Source organism: Zalophus californianus, chromosome 4, assembly GCF_009762305.2.
Source record: "Zalophus californianus isolate mZalCal1 chromosome 4, mZalCal1.pri.v2, whole genome shotgun sequence".
Lineage (NCBI taxonomy): Eukaryota > Metazoa > Chordata > Mammalia > Carnivora > Otariidae > Zalophus > Zalophus californianus.
In genome coordinates, this window is record NC_045598.1 from 43,368,914 (window position 1) to 43,384,604 (window position 15,691).

General features: G+C 40.6%; 1 protein-coding gene across 5 annotated transcripts in view; it reads left to right on the plus strand.

The window, feature by feature from the left end:
* Positions 1-15,691, plus strand: part of TCEANC2 (transcription elongation factor A N-terminal and central domain containing 2) — a 33,525-nt gene that overhangs the window by 1,154 nt on the left and 16,680 nt on the right. For all 5 annotated transcript variants that reach the window (XM_027607633.2, XM_027607639.2, XM_027607635.2 and 2 more), the window contains one exon: positions 9,424-9,565. In XM_027607633.2, coding sequence (XP_027463434.1) covers positions 9,424-9,565 — 142 coding nt within the window. The remainder of the gene's footprint in view (positions 1-9,423; positions 9,566-15,691) is intronic.

The following is a 15,691-nucleotide window of genomic DNA, read 5'->3' on the forward strand; positions in this document are numbered from 1 at the left end:
GAACAAGCCCCCTAAGTTATTTTTTTTGCAAGATTTTCTTGTCTATTAGGAATGTTAAAGTATCAAATACGATTCTGTGTACTCTGTACAAACTCAGTAAGGCTGGGTGGTGATATTCTATTTTCGTGTCTTATTGGCCAGAGCTGTATCACATGGCCTTCACAGCTATAGTTGAGACTGGGAAACAGACTGTGTTAATGGACTCTTTGCAACCTCTACATGTCTGATTTCTGTTCGCAAAGAAGAGGCAAGGAATAAATACCAGATAGACAATAATGAGTCAATGGGCATGGGTACCCAATTAATGATAAAGTAAAAATTATTTCACTAAAAACAAACATATTTGTAATTGGTTCCCTTTGCCTCCTTGACATTTTACATTTCTGGTCTTTTCAGTTTCCTTTGTTGGTTTCTCCTCCTCCACCAGACTCCTAATATTTGTGCTCCCCAGAGCTTTGTCATATTTTATGTATTTGGCCAGGGTAACCTTATTTATCTTAAGGCTTCCCGTGCTGATGACTGCCAGACTTGTACTTCGAGCCTAGATCTCTGATGGTGAGAATGATATCTGGGGCTAAAGAAGGTGTGCACAGGGCTGTGATAGCAAGGTGGCGTTCTGAGTACTTGACCTATGTACTCAGTTGGACTCCTCTTCTACATGTGCCACAGGGTTACCAGACCCAGATTAGAAAGCAGTGCAGGGGTGTATAAACAGAAGCCCTGAGTTCTACGCCCTCCGGTGCAACCGGGTGGTCTTTAGCAAATCATTTCCTTACCTAGGATCTCACTTTGTCCTCATCTGTAAAATGTGGGGTCGAACTTTATCAGTATTTTGTTTTTAAGATTTTATTTATTCATTTGAGAGAGAGAGCATGAGCCAGGGTGGAGGGGCAGAGGGAGACGGAAAGCAGACTCTCTGCTGAGCAGGGAGCCCGCCATGGGGCTCCATTCCAGGACCCTGGGATCACAACCTGAGCTGAAGGCAGGCACTTAACTGACTGAGCCCCCCGGGCACCCCTATTAGTATTTCTTCAAAGGAACATTGTTGTCATGTGGGGCAAGGTAATTCTTCATTATTTGGAACTGTCCTGTGAGTTACTGAACATTGACGCTTCCTGGCCTTCAGACACTAAATGCCAACAGCACCTCCCATTGTGATAAGCAAAACTGCCCTCATGTATTTCCAGGTAGCCCTTGGTTGAGATCTGCTGAATTCTAGATGGTCTTTAAAAATCTCTTCTGGTCTTGGAGTTTTGTGCATAATCAAAATTTTCAACGGTCTCTGTTTTGTCAGAGTACTCATGGAGTTGTATACAACAGTGACTCTCAAAGACAGATGGTGGTGGGCAGGATTGTGATACCAAACTGGAAGAAAAAGAGAAGGGTAGTAATTGAACTACTCATACACTCATATACAAACATCCAGATTCTAATATACTTCCACCTGCCTCTTCTCCCCTCTGTGTCCCCACTTAATGCCCCAATTGAGAGTCCCTGTGTGAAGAGGATATATCATGTGAAGGTTATGGAAGCAGAATAAGCAATAGGCGTAGAGAGAATAACATTCCTCTTAAATGCAGTAGCTTTTCTTCCAAACCTGTTCTTTATTCTCCTGTATTTACTTTACTTATTTACTTATTTTTATTTACTTTTTTAGAGAGAGCACATGAGTGTGAGCAGGGGAGGGGCAGAGGGAGAGGGAGAGAGAGAGAGACTCTTAAGCAGACTCCATGCTCAGTGCAGAGGTCATGACCTGAGCTGAAATCAAGAGTCGGACACTTAACCAACTGAGCCACCCAGGTGCCCCCTCCTGTATGTACTTTTAAATCCATATACCAAGTAACTGGAACTAGAAACTTGGAAACCATCCTTAACTCTTATATCCAGTTTTCAATTCTGCCTCCTAAAAATCCACCTTGTCCTTACATCTCCCACTTTAAATTTAAAACTCTCTCATCTAGGGGTTCCTGGGTGGCTCAGATGGTTAAGTGTCTGCCTTCTGTTATACATGATCCCAGGGTCCTGGGATCAAGCCCCACATTGGGCTCCTGGCTTGGCGGGGAGCCTGCTTCTCCCTTTCCCTCTGTCTCGCCCCCTGCTCATGCTCTCTCTCTCTCTGTATCTCTGTGTCTCAAATGAATAAATAAAATCTTTTTAAAAAAATAAATAAAAATCTCTCATCTAGAGCAGTGCCATGGTCTGGTAACTTGTCTGTCTGCCTTTGGCATCCTCTCTCATTCTCTCTTCCACACTTAAGCCAGAGAAATAAAAAAGACAGTTTACTCAGGTCACTTCCCTGCCTCATCCTTCAGTGGTTTCTCATTACCTATCGATGAAGACATTTCTTTACATGGCACCCAAGGCCCTCTGTGAGCTGGTACCTGCCTGCCTCATCCCCTGCTGCTCTTCTTGTTTACATTCTATCCAGTGTCAGCCCCTCACAATTTCCCCATGATGGTGTGGTGTTTCATACCTCCATACCTTTGCATATGCTGTCCTGTTTGCCTGGAATGGCCTACTCTCTTGGCTTGGTGGCAATATAGTGTGGTAATTAAGAACACAGACTCTGGAGCCAAACTGCCTATGTTTAAATCCCAGCCATGCCACTTATTATTTGTGTGACTTGGGCAAGTTATTTAACCTCTCTGTGTTTTTATCTATAATGATAATATCTATTTTATAAGGTAGTTATGAAGGTTGAGGGAGTCAATATATATAAAGTGCTTGGAACAGAACCTGACACATACTAAGTAATGTGCAAGTGTTTGCTGTTATCATCAATTTATGACTTCCTATTTGTCCCCCATGACCTAGTTCAAGTGTCTCCTCTACTGTGAGGCTTTTCCTGATCACCCTTCTGTCCCCCAGACGGAAAGCCAATCTAATCACTCCCTTCTCTAAGCCATCCCTGTATCTTTTTTTTTTTTTGAAGGATTTTATTTATTTATCTGTCAGAGGGAGAGAGAGCACAAGCAGGGGGAACAGCAGGCAGAGGGAGAAGCAGGCTCCCCGCTGAGCAGGGAGCCCGATGTGGGACTTGATTCCAGGACCTTGGGATCATGACCTGAGCCGAAGGCAGATCCTTAACCGACTGAGCCACCCAGGCATCCCATGCATCCCTGTATCTTAAACATGCCACTGTCATTGCCCTTATTTGTGCTATATTGTATTTTTTTAAATGCTCTACCGCACTACACTCTGAGCTTCTTGAAAGACTACATCTTACTGAATTTTGTGTCCCCAGTACTCTGCACAGGGTTTGGTACATAGAAGATCACAGTGCATTTTTCTGAATGACCGAATGAACTAAAACTCTAAAAGCCTTGGCATGGCATATGAGACCCTTCCTGTTCTACCCCAGGGAGCCTTCTCATTCCATCCCTTATAGCTCCCCTTTTCCAAGAATGTATTCCAGCCACACCCCATATATTGGTCTCTGTATGAATCATTCTCTTTCATGTTTCCAGGGATTTGACTTGATGCTGGTCCCTTTTCCTGGAAAACCTTTCTCTTTCTTTTTATGGAGACGGCTCTACTCATTTGTGAACCCACTCAAGTGTGACTTTCCCTGTGAATCCTAGATTATAAATTTCATGAATACAGGGATGTTGGGAATTTTATTTACTTCTGTATCCTTGGACCTGTCACAGTGCTTGGCACATATTAAGTGGTCAATAAGTATTTGTTAAATAAGTGAATGTTGAAGTGCTTTCTGGGTCCATTGGGGGGAATTAATCCTTCCCTCTTCAATACTGTCTTAGTACTTGGTTCAGATATCTCTCGTAGCACTTACCTCACTGTATTTTAATTATCAGATTACCTATACTTTTCTGTAGTCTACTATAAACTCCTGAGGATCACGGTATCTTATTAGGTTCTGATTCTGCTCCAAGACCTAACGCAGCGCCTGCTACATTGTAGGTAAAAATTTATTGAATCAACAGTAATCATTCTTATTTGGGGATGCCTTTGCAGGGTCTGGGTAGGAAACTATTTAACAAATATTATTGCAAAACAACTTTATTTATTATGAGAGCTAAATAGATAAATGCACATCAAAAGGGCTAAGCATTTTGCCTGGCATGCAGTAAAACTGATCAATAATTTCCTGTTTTCATGTGTGGAAAAGGAAAGGCTTGTGTAGGAAAACTAGAGCCGGGACCAGTGATGAGGAGAGCGACAGTAATGATTACCGCCAGCGTTTATGAGCCCGTTTGTATGGGCCAGGAATTGTGCTAAGTGCTTTGCATGCATTAACTCTTTAAATTCTAATAACGGCCCTGTGAAATGGATGCTTTTATCATTTAGATTTTAGAGATGAAGAATCTAAGGCACAGAGAGATTAAGTAGCTTGCCCAAGGTCATGCAGCTGTAAGTGGCAGAGTTGGGATTGGAACTAGACAGTCTGGTTCCACTGTCTGCCCCCTCTAGGGTGAACTAAGAAAGTGGAGATTTCTGAATGTCAAGCAGAGGAGGTATAACAATCTTGGAATATTAGGAACATTGGACTTCTGTTATCGGTTTATTACAAGTAATTTTGCCATAGCCTTATCACATTGAATAAAAGTGAGACCCAATAGAGCTTGTGTAGTATACATTTGAATGGTAACGGTTAATTTGGTTAATCTCTTCTTACTCCCTTTCAGGGAAGGTGATTTGTTCTGTTGGTTGCAATCGGAGATTTTTTTTTTAAGATTCTAGGATGTGCTAATTCTTTCAGGTTTAGTACTTGAGAATGCTCTGTAAACCTTTGCTGCTTTTTGTAGGATTGAGCAGCGAATAGATTGTCCCCTGCCCCCTCTGGTGGGATGGTTTCCAACTTGTCAAACTTGACTTTCCAGCCATCCACAACTTAAGACCAGATGGTATAGGAGAAGGCACATTTTCTTTCTGGTGATAACCTTTCCACTACTTGTGTAGCTCCCCCTTTGATACCTTGTGTCCTCTTCCCTTGTTCCTCTAAATAATTCAGAGAACAACTTGAAATACCTGTTTTGGGACCCATATTTGGACAGAAATAAGGAAACTTTCTTGGATATATATGGAATTCTTCTGTTTTGGAATTGACTGTAGATTTTTCTATTTCTGACCTAAAATTTCAGATCTGAAAACTATACTGGACTTCAGTCCTTAAGGGTAGAGATGGCTTTGTTCAATTATACCTACTGTGCACTGGGGAGAGGGAGACAAATAGATTGTTCATACCCTCAAATGGCTTATAGTCAGAGGGGAAGACAGCCTTATAAGAAAGTATGTGCATAAAATGCAGATACAGTAATAAAAGTATGTCCACATTACAGAGGACCCAAAAGGGAGTGTGGTCAGATTTGGTAGGAGAGAGTCAAGAAAGGCATCAGAAGAGGGGATGCTTGAAAAGAGTCTTAAAATATAAATAGGTATTTATCATATGGTTGAGGCAAAAAAAAAGAGCATCCCAGGCAGAGGGTGTGAAATACTGCAATTCATTTAGGCAGCTTCAAATAGTTTTCTATAGCTGGAGCAAATTATGAGGCTGAAAAAGATGTCAGGAGCCAAGTCATGTAAGGCCTTTTATGCCATGCTAGAGTTTGGGTTTCTATAGTTTCCATATACTGGAGTGGTCTGATGTGGAATCCCTAACCTCATTCCAACCATGTAGAAATGCTGATGAAAAGTCTCTAATACAGAGCTGAGCTTGAAAGCAAGAAAGAGAAATCCTCAGATGCCAGGAAGAGAGAGGAAATTCAAACCCTGAGCTTTAAGTGGGAGCTGAAGCTAAACAGTTTTATGAAACCATTTATAATGCTTGGGGTATGAGGTATTAGGGCCAGTATAGGAACTGCAGATAAGGCCTCAGGCTAACAATTCCCACTTGCAGCTGGGAGCCAAAACAGGTCTACCATGTTTGTGAAAAATGAACTTGAAAAATTCCATCCACTAGTCCAAGGAAACAGCATGAAGACTGTGATCTTCTCAGGGGTTTTGGATGGAAAAGAATTAACTACAATAAATTAGAACCCAACACTTATTACTATGCATAGTTTTAAATTTATACTCTGGGCAAAACTGAAAAAAAAATAGCATAAAAACTGGTATAGAAACAGAGAAATCCAGAGGCTTTGGCCAAGGCAAATGTGAGATTTCCCTGTTAGAACACCTCACAACCTAGGGCACCAGATTCCCATAGAGAACAGTTTCCATTAAAGATGAACTCACAATCAGAATTACAAACTCTCCAAGAAAATTCATTTCCCAGAGGGAGAATGAGCAGACAGAGATAAATAATAGCATTTCTACCCCAAGAAGTGGTGACAAGAGTACAGCCTCAAAGAGATCTTTATGGGAATTTTCACAGTGATAAAGAAAAGACGTTAGACAGTATAAGAAAAGAATAGGATAGTATGAAAAGAAAGTGGGCAGATTTTGAGGAAAATATTAAGTCATCTGAAGAAAAAATTGCTGACGCAGAAACACATTAAATAGGTTAAAAGTAGACAGGCTATAGCTACAGAGAGAAATAGTGGATTGGAAGCTCGATGTGAGGAAATCACTTAGACTGTGTCACAGAGAGATAGAGAAAAAGATGAAAGAACAGTTAAGGTACACGAAGGACAGACAGCCGTTTATATTTCTAATAGGGGTTTCTACAGTAGAGGCTTATAAGGAGGATACTGATACAGATTTCACTGAGCATACATCTTAAAAATTGAAAGGATGAACACTAAAATGATAGCAGTAGAGTGTATCATTTCCAAACCATAAAGAAGAACAAGAGCAAAGAAAACTTAAACTGTTAAAATCAAAGATAGGAAAAGAAAAAGAAGCAAAGAGGAAGTGTATCCAGTTATATCAGTAACCATCATAAATGCAAATGGATTAGGCATGCCTGTTAAAAGACAAGAGATTCTCAGATTGGATGGTGGATGGGGGCAAAATAAAGCCACCATAGGCTATTTTAAGCATAATGACCCAGAAATGTTGAAAGTTAAGAGATGGAAGACAATATTGAATGTGTCATAGGCAGGAATTCATCCAAGCAGTGTTTATAACTGGAAAAAATATTAGGTGGGGGGTACCCTAAATATCCATTAGGGGAGTCGATTTTAGAATTCTAAGACATTTATATATAAAAATAATGGAATACTATTCATTACTATTAAATGGATCAACTGGGTTTATGTCTATCAGTATGAATGAATCGAGAAAATATGAGTGAAAAAAGCCTTTTGCAGAATGATATGATATTTATACTTTACACCTTCTTCCTATTGAAAATATCCCCTTACCTGGTTTCATTTATTTATTTTACATACCATTTAACACTAATGATACTGCTTTGTACTGTAGCAGATCATAACAAAGGACTTGTCGCATTTTTGGCTAAAGCACCTAAAGGCTGAGAACAAAGCAGAGTGTTCCCAAATGAGATTCTAGACTGCAGAACTTATGAAGGCAGTATGTGAAAACCAATTTTGGAATCCTGACCGTATCACCTAAAAGGAAGAGAGGAGGAAAAAAATAAATAAAGGAAGAGAGGAGAGAGAGTTCCTTTGGATAAAGTGGGAGGGCAGTGGTATTTTCACTTGAAGAATTGACCTCTGTTCCTGGAGCTGGTGGACACAGAGACCAGACCTGTGCCTGGGAAAGTCTAAAAACAGAGTGGCTGTATAGGAAAGCTGTTAACCCTTAGAATTCTTCAGGGCAAAGGTGTGGGTACAGCAGAGAAAATGCTGGCTGGCCTGGAGTAGAAATAAAGGGCTTAGGTTCACAAGGATCCTTGGAAGGACAGTGACACCCCTATAGAAAGTCTGTGTAAAGTGGTTTGCCAAAAACCGGGGACTTGTAATCGGCTGGCTGGAAGAGGCCTGGCCAACATTACCAGAACTGCAGGTGAGGTCTCAACGATGGGAGCTCTTCAGGGAACCACAGAAGCATCCCATACAAGAAAGGGTCAGCTTTACACATCTGCTGAGTCTAGAAAGCACACTAAAACCTGATTAGTGGAGTATCACAAAAGAAGGGAAGGCTTTCCCTGTCCCTTACCGCGCCTCTTCCCATCTTCAAACTTGGAAGGGTCAGAGGTCAAAGCAAACCAAGCAGATGGGGGAGCAAGGGAAGCAAAGATGGGGAGAGGAGTCAGACATCTCCCACCGTGGGCTGCTAGGCTGGAAGCAGACCCCAGCCAGGGAAGGGAATTGAGACTTTTTTTTTTTTTTAGTTGCTTTTTATTGAACTATAATCTGCATATAGAAAAGTGGACAAATCATGGGTTAACATTTTGACAGATTTTCACAAAGTGAACACACCTGTGTCACCAGTATCCAGATCAAGAAACATTATTGGAATCCCAGAAGCGCTCTGTGCCTTCTTCCTTTCCCTAACTGGGCCTACCTCCCCCAGGGTAGTAACCATGCAAGATAAGATTTCTTTTGGTAACTGTAAAAGCAACTTTATTGTTTTATCTTTCATGTTAATTTTTTTTAATTCTTAGTCAAAATAATTTCACAATTACAGAACAGTTGCAAGATCACAAAGAACTTCGGGGCGCCTGGGTGGCTCAGATGGTTAAGCGTCTGCCTTCGGCTCAGGTCATGATCCCGGGGTCCTGGGATCGAGTCCCGCATCGGGCTCCCTGCTCCTTGGGAGCCTGCTTCTCCCTCTGCTTCTCTCTCTCTCTGCTCCTCTGTCTCTCATGAATAAATAACTAAAAAAAATCTTAAAAAAAAAAAAAAAAAAAAAATCACAAAGAACTTCCCCATCCCCTTCACCCAGATTCCTTGTTTATATTTTACACTTAATGCAAAGATGTGTATCAACTTTAAGTTGGTGATTTCTTTTAGAAACAGGAGAGGAATGAGTTTAGTGAAGGATGTAAGGAGACAAACTTTAGAATGTTTTGTTACTTTATGCAAAACAGCAAAATGTTAAGTTTTTCCAATTATAAATATTCTACCTTTTTATGTGTTTGAAGTTTTAAAATTTTTTTCAAATAAGAGAGTTTGAATTTTATCATCTAGGAAGTGGGGAGCTGTTGAAGAAAGCTTTTTATTGTTGAAATAAATATGCCTTTATGACTTCCTTGCTCTCTGTCCTTGCCTGTGAATTAAGACACTTAAGTGAGCTGTAGGGTTGATTCACCTTAGTATCGTTTTTCTTTTCTTCTCATCCTTATTGCCTCTCTCTGCTAAGTGCCCAGCGGTGTCTGACATGGTTAGATTAAAACTTGCACTTTTCCTAATAGATGTAACTCTCTTCCTGATTTGCAGTAAGCGGGACCTGCTTTTAAGCAATTACCCATCATTTGGGGCCATCATACACACTGTGCTTTGGTTCAGGTCATAATCAATAATTCATATGTCAATAGGAGCCCCATTAGCTCAGGTGAAAGCAGATGTTTTTCTAATGAAAATGTTCCATTTTCCAAATGACTTTTCTTTTTCCCAGAGAGTTGTGGTTATAGAAGACATAAAAAGATGGAAAACTATGTTGGAGTTTCCTGATCAGACCAGAGAGAATCTCGTTGAAGCTTTACGAGAATTGAAGAAGAAAATACCTTCCAGGGAAGTGTTAAAATCCACGAGGATAGGTATGTTCTTTCTGAATTTTATGAAAAGTGCTTATATTTTGTCTCCTTCCTTCATCTTTTTCTTCCTCCCTCAAACATTAAGTTGTTTATCATATCAGCACTTCTCAAACTATCTGTGATGAAGGACTGTTGTTTAAAAAATTCTCCATTGGTTGCAGACCAATATTTTTATGATATATAATAAAAATTGCCAGAAAAAGAAAATATACAAAATACATGCCCCGCTTTTTTGTTGTTGTTATTAGATTCAACAGATACAGAATTACTCTGTCAAATTGCTTTCAAAGTTTCTAAATGCTTACTTCAGTTTCTGTACTTAACTCATGGCTTGGTAACCAACAGTGATCTAAGGATAACTTTTTGAGTGTGTTTTGCTGCTGGGTGTTCAGAAATGTCTGACACATGGTTTATGACCTCTAGGAACTTAGGGTTTGGTGGGAGAAACAAGCATGTAGACGATCAGGAGCAGAAAATACTGTAGGCTATAAACAAAAGTGTATAAATAATATCCTGGATGTCATTCTGATCTGTACAAAGTACGTGCTGGCACCGAGGACAGAGCAGTCACTTACATCTGGGGGATTCAGAAAAGGCTTCGTAGAAGAGAGGACATTTCAGCTAGATCTTGACGTTAAATCTGGGCTTTTCTGTCTTGAGTAGAAATAACTTGCAGAGTGTGGTTTGTAAAAACAAAATGATAGCAACATTTGCCGCTACATCATTTATTATAGCACTGAGATACTTAAAAGGTAAGTCAGGGACTTCGTTGAATTGCCACTTTAGTACAGTACACAACTGTGAATAATATTCGGGGAGGGCCAACATGTGTTCCTCAAGCTGCTTCCAACTCCCTAGGGAGCCCAAGGTAGTCATTCACAGCTGCTGTTGTTGGCCTCGCTAGTGCAACCATTGCCTTCTCTGCCTCCCCTTGACCTCTTGCGCATGAGAAGCAGAAGAGAGAGCAGCTTCAGACTGGTGCTAACAGCTGGCAAGAGCTATGTGAAATCCCCCGGAGGGCCCCCCAAGAGTCTGGAGAGTTGCACCCCTGTAATATAAACCAGAATCTGAGAAAATTAGATGCTTAAAGAACCTAAAACCCTATCGTTATAGCCAAGGAGATTCTCCCATCTGCTGCTGGATTTTCTCTTTATAGGTTGTGGTCACTAGAGGGCAATAAGACCATTCATATGAGCCGGTAAGGTATCTCCACCAGTAGAGGGTACTAGTGATTAATATTTTATGACATGTATATATGTACATGTGTGTGGATGTTCATATTTCGGCACACGCCACAAATACCATTTCTGATCAGATCTTAAATATCAATGGAATTGTCCTACAAATACAGAACAGATGATCATTTTAAAAAATATATTTCTGTTTGTGGGGCACTTGGTTGGCTCAGTCAGTAAAGCATGTGACTCTTGATCTTAGGGTTGTGAGTTCAATCCCCACTTTGGACATAGAGATTACTTTAAAAAAATTATTTCCATTTGTCCTTTAAGTACAGTTGTGAGTGTATTTTTAAGAATGTGTGTGTCTAATGTTCATAAATTTCAATTCAAGGATCATAATGAAACCATAACACTTGGTTTGACTTAGGAGGATCTAGAACGTATCCAACTTTTGAGTCCTGACCCTACCCCAAGCCCTCCCTAAACCTGAGGTTGTATGGAATATAGGGGTTTCTTGGTTCCTTTGTAGTTACTTCAGTTGCTAGGGCTGAAGATTCATTTGGATCACTGCCTGAGAATGTTTACATTCTTCCACCTTTAGCCTCCTGCCTGTCCCTATCCTGTGGGCTATAAGGGACACATATTTATGGACTACTTTCTTTGTGCTAGGAACTGTGTTGGCGTAATAATGAAGGAGACAGATATTGTCCCCACCTTTTTGGATCCTGCAGTCTAATGGAAGGACAGACAATTTAACAAGACTTTATCATACAGTGTAATGAGTGCTCTGATGATGGGTAGAAGCTAGCCAACAGAGTATACGTGTTGGAAGTAGAGAAGAAGGTGTTGAAGAACATGTTAGGCAGTGGATAACGTCACGTGAGCTGTATGGAGGGCTGAAGGTGGGGGAGAACATGATGCATTCCAGAAACTAGAAGTTTGGTGTGTTTGAAATGTAATAAGCTGGAAAGAGTGTGGCAAGAAGTGAAACTGGAGAGACAATCTTGACCAGATGGAGAAGGCTCTTTGTAAGTCTGCTTGGTCTTAGTGTGTGTATTAGTTATCTATCCCTGGGTAAAAATTCCCCCCAAATTTAGCAGCGTAAGTATTTGTTATCTCACATAGTTTTTCTGAGGGTCAGGAATCTGGAAGCTGCTTATTTGGGTGGTTCTAATTCACGGTCTCTAAAGAGGTTACAGTCAAGCTGTTGGCTGGGGCTGTAGTCATGTGAAAGCTTCACGAGGGCTTGAACATCTCAAAATGGCTCACTCATAGGACTGCTGGTAGGAAGCCTCCGTTCTTCATCATGTGGGCCTCTCCTTATAGCTGCTCATGACATGGCAGCTGACTTTCCCCAGAACAAGTGATCCAAGAGAGAACAACCAAGATGGATGCCACAGTGTCTTTCATAACCTAATCTTGGAAGTGGCATGCTGTCACTTCTGTCATATTCTGTTGCTCACACAGACCAACCCAGGTCAAATCTGGGGGGGGCAGCTGCATACAGGTTATGAATACCAAAAGGTAAGGATCATCGGAGGTTATTAGTAGACTGGCTACTGTAGCACGTATTTCTCAGATATTTTACTTCCCGGATCTGCAGATTTATGTTCATTTATAGAAATTTTACAGCCATTATCTCATCAAAAGTGGCTCTCTCTCATTCTCACTATTCCTTCATTTTGGGATTCTACAGTTAGAAGTATGTTAAGCCTTTTATTTTCCAAACCCCTTAGCTTATCAGTCATCATCCTATCTCCTTAATCTCACAGAATTCCAGGAAATTTCTTCAGATATATTATCTTCCAAGTCATTAATTCTCTCTCCAGCTCACTCTAATCTGCTGTTCAGCCTATTGATGGAGTTTCTTTGTTTCAAAGCCATTTTACATTTTTACAAGTTTGCCCCCCAAATCTGTCTCTTTTCAATAGTATTTGTACATCCTTGTCATTGTGCCTTTTATTTCTTTATTTTTTAAAGGTTTATTTACTTATTTGAGAGAGAGAAAGTGAGAGCCTGCGTGCACAAGTGGGGGAAGGGCAGGAAGAGGGAGAAAGAGAATCCTCAAGTATACTACCCGCTGAACATGGAACCCAACACGGGGGCTTGATCCCAGGACCCTGAGGTCATGACCTGAGCCAAAGTAGACACTTAACCCACTGAGCCACCCAAGCGCCCCTGTGCCTTTTATTTCTTTAAGTATTAATATATGGTTCTTTTGTATTCTTCATCTGACTATTCTAGTACTTGTAGTCCTTGAGGATTTACATCTTTGTTTCTTCTGACTCTCATAGTGCTTGCCTTTCCATGTGCTCGTTGATTCTTAATTGTGAGCTCATTTTTTTTCTTTTAATCTATGGGAATTCTGTCAGGTTAGGTTGGAGCTTCCCTCTAGAGGGGATTAACTTTTTTTTAGTTTCCGCCAGTAGTCAAGGGCCACTTCTGACCTGGAATACTTTAGCATACCTTGCAAGGATCCCAGCTCAGTATCAAGAGTCCCATGATTAGTTCTCCCACTTCACCACTGGCCCAAAGTTAAGTGTTTCAGCAGCATTGCTGTTAACATCACCCCTTAGGATAACCCTACTCCTTTAGCCTCTGCTTACGTTTTTGGAGGAGGGAATGAGGTGACTTTTATCCAGAATCTAGTTTATTGCAGTGCAAGGGTAACTTTAGTCCACCATAAAGCCTGACATCTTAAGGGTAATAGGTGGTTGTTATTGAAGGGTTTTGAGTAGAGGACTGACATATTCAGATTTGCATTTTAGAAAAATCTGTCTACCATGTGGGAAAAATGTTGGAAAGAAGCAAACCTAGAGTCAGGAGGCCCGGTTAAGAAGCAATTAAAATGTCTAGGTGAGAAGTGAGAGCAGCCTGGATGGGATAATCATCATGGGGATGGAGCCATGTGCTTGGGATCAAGAGATGTAAATGGAATAAAATCCAAAGGACATAGACATTGATTGGATGTTGGGAATGAAGATAAAGAAATGAAGGTTGAGGCCCAGATTTCTAATGTGGGCAAATTGGTGGATGGCAGTACTGCTTATTACCATAGACGTGGGGGCAATAATAAGTTCAATTTTAGACTTTACTGTATTTGACATACTATGGAACATCCAAGTGGAAATGTCTAACAAGACATTGGATGTACAAGACCGCAGCTAAGGAGAGACCACAGCTAAGGAGAGACCGTAAATACCTATTTGAGAGTCATTATCGGCATATAGTTAGAAATTGAGGCAATAGAAATGGGTAAGCTTGTTCAGGGAGAATGTATAAGGAAAGCTAAGAGCCAAGTCCCAAATCCTGAGGTACACCAATCTTGAAGAGACTTGTATAAGGAAACTGAGAAGGTATGACCAGAGAAACAGAAGGGAAACAGGAGGGAATGCTGTCATGCAGTGGAAAGGAGTAGGGTATTTGCCGGGGGGAGGGGGGGCAGCGGCAGAGGTCAGCATGTCAATTGGTGTCAAAGGGCCAAATAAGTGAAATCTAGAAATTGCATTTTGGATTTTGCAAAGTAAGGTCATTAACGATTTTGGTAAGGACAGTTTCAAAGGCAAGGTTAGGAGCAGAAGCTTGAAGAGAGAGGAGGAGGGTAAGAAAATGAAACTGACAGTAGATAACTTTCAAGAAGTTTTGTGTTGAAAGAAAAGAGAGAGGCAGCAGTATCAGAAAGGGAATGTGGAATGGAAGAAAGTTCTGATTTTTGGAAGAAGGGAGACTCTGACCTGCTGAGTGACAGGCTCTCAGAGGGACCTTGTCTGAGAGAATGGACTGGCTTCAGCAAGGCCTGACTGAGGAGGTGAGAGGGAATGAGGACGCCAACATGCCTTTCTCTGTGTTGTCCTCTCCTCCGGCGCATTTCGTCTGCCTTCAGACTCTTTAATTGCCTGCCACCTTTTCCAGCCACCTGTTTCTCTTTATAGCCACATTCCTTTAAAAATGATTGATACTCACAACTCCCATTCCTGCCCCTCCCGCTCCTTCATTAAACTCTTTCTGTTCTGGCTTCTCCCACACCACTGTTCTTCCCTCACAGGACACGAGTGATTTCTTTCTAACCAAATCCAATAGTCTTGTCTCATTTCTCATCTTCCCAGAACTGTGAACTTGAGACCATTGATTTACTCTCTTTTCTGTTGACATAAGTGACACTGAACTTGTTCCCAATTCTATTTTTTTATATATATGTTTATATATATATGTTTTTATATGTTTATTTCTTTTTTATATGTTTTTATCTGAGTTTATAATGACTCATTTATTTGCTTCTTTGTTTTTTATTTGCTAACTAGCAACTCTATGTCCGCAGGACACTGCTCTTTTATTCACCAGTGCATTTCAAGCATTAGTGTGGCATATAGCATCAGCTCAGGATATATTGATCAAATCAGTGAAAATGTCAAGGACAAAGATTTTCTCCATGGCTCTTTCTGCCTTTATATATCCTGCTTCTTGCCTTTCTCTGTTTCTTCCTTCTTGTCCCTGTCCCCTAACAGAGGGTGCTGTTCCATAAATCTCAGACCTCAGTCAGCTGCTTTAGAAGTACTTAACCAGAGAGCTTGTCCACTTCTGCAGTTTAACTGAGGTGACTTAATTCAGGTGAATCTTGGATACGCATCTCCTGTCCTCAGTAATTTTTGAATCTTAGACTTTTAGAAATGTTCTGATTTATATTCCTGCTACTTTCATAAAGTATTACTAATTTAATAGGTAAAAATAGCATCTTGTTTTCATTTGCTGCATAGAATGGTTTTCTGTGTTTATTGGCACTTTATCCTTTTTTGTGAACTGTTTGTATTATTTGTCCATTTACTGTTGAGATCTTATCATTTTTGTTATCTCTTTCTGAAATCTATAAAGTCAATGTCATAACACTTTTAAATCTTAGCTACTTCAACTTATAAACAAAGAAACTCTGGCCCAGAGAGATAAAGTGACTTAT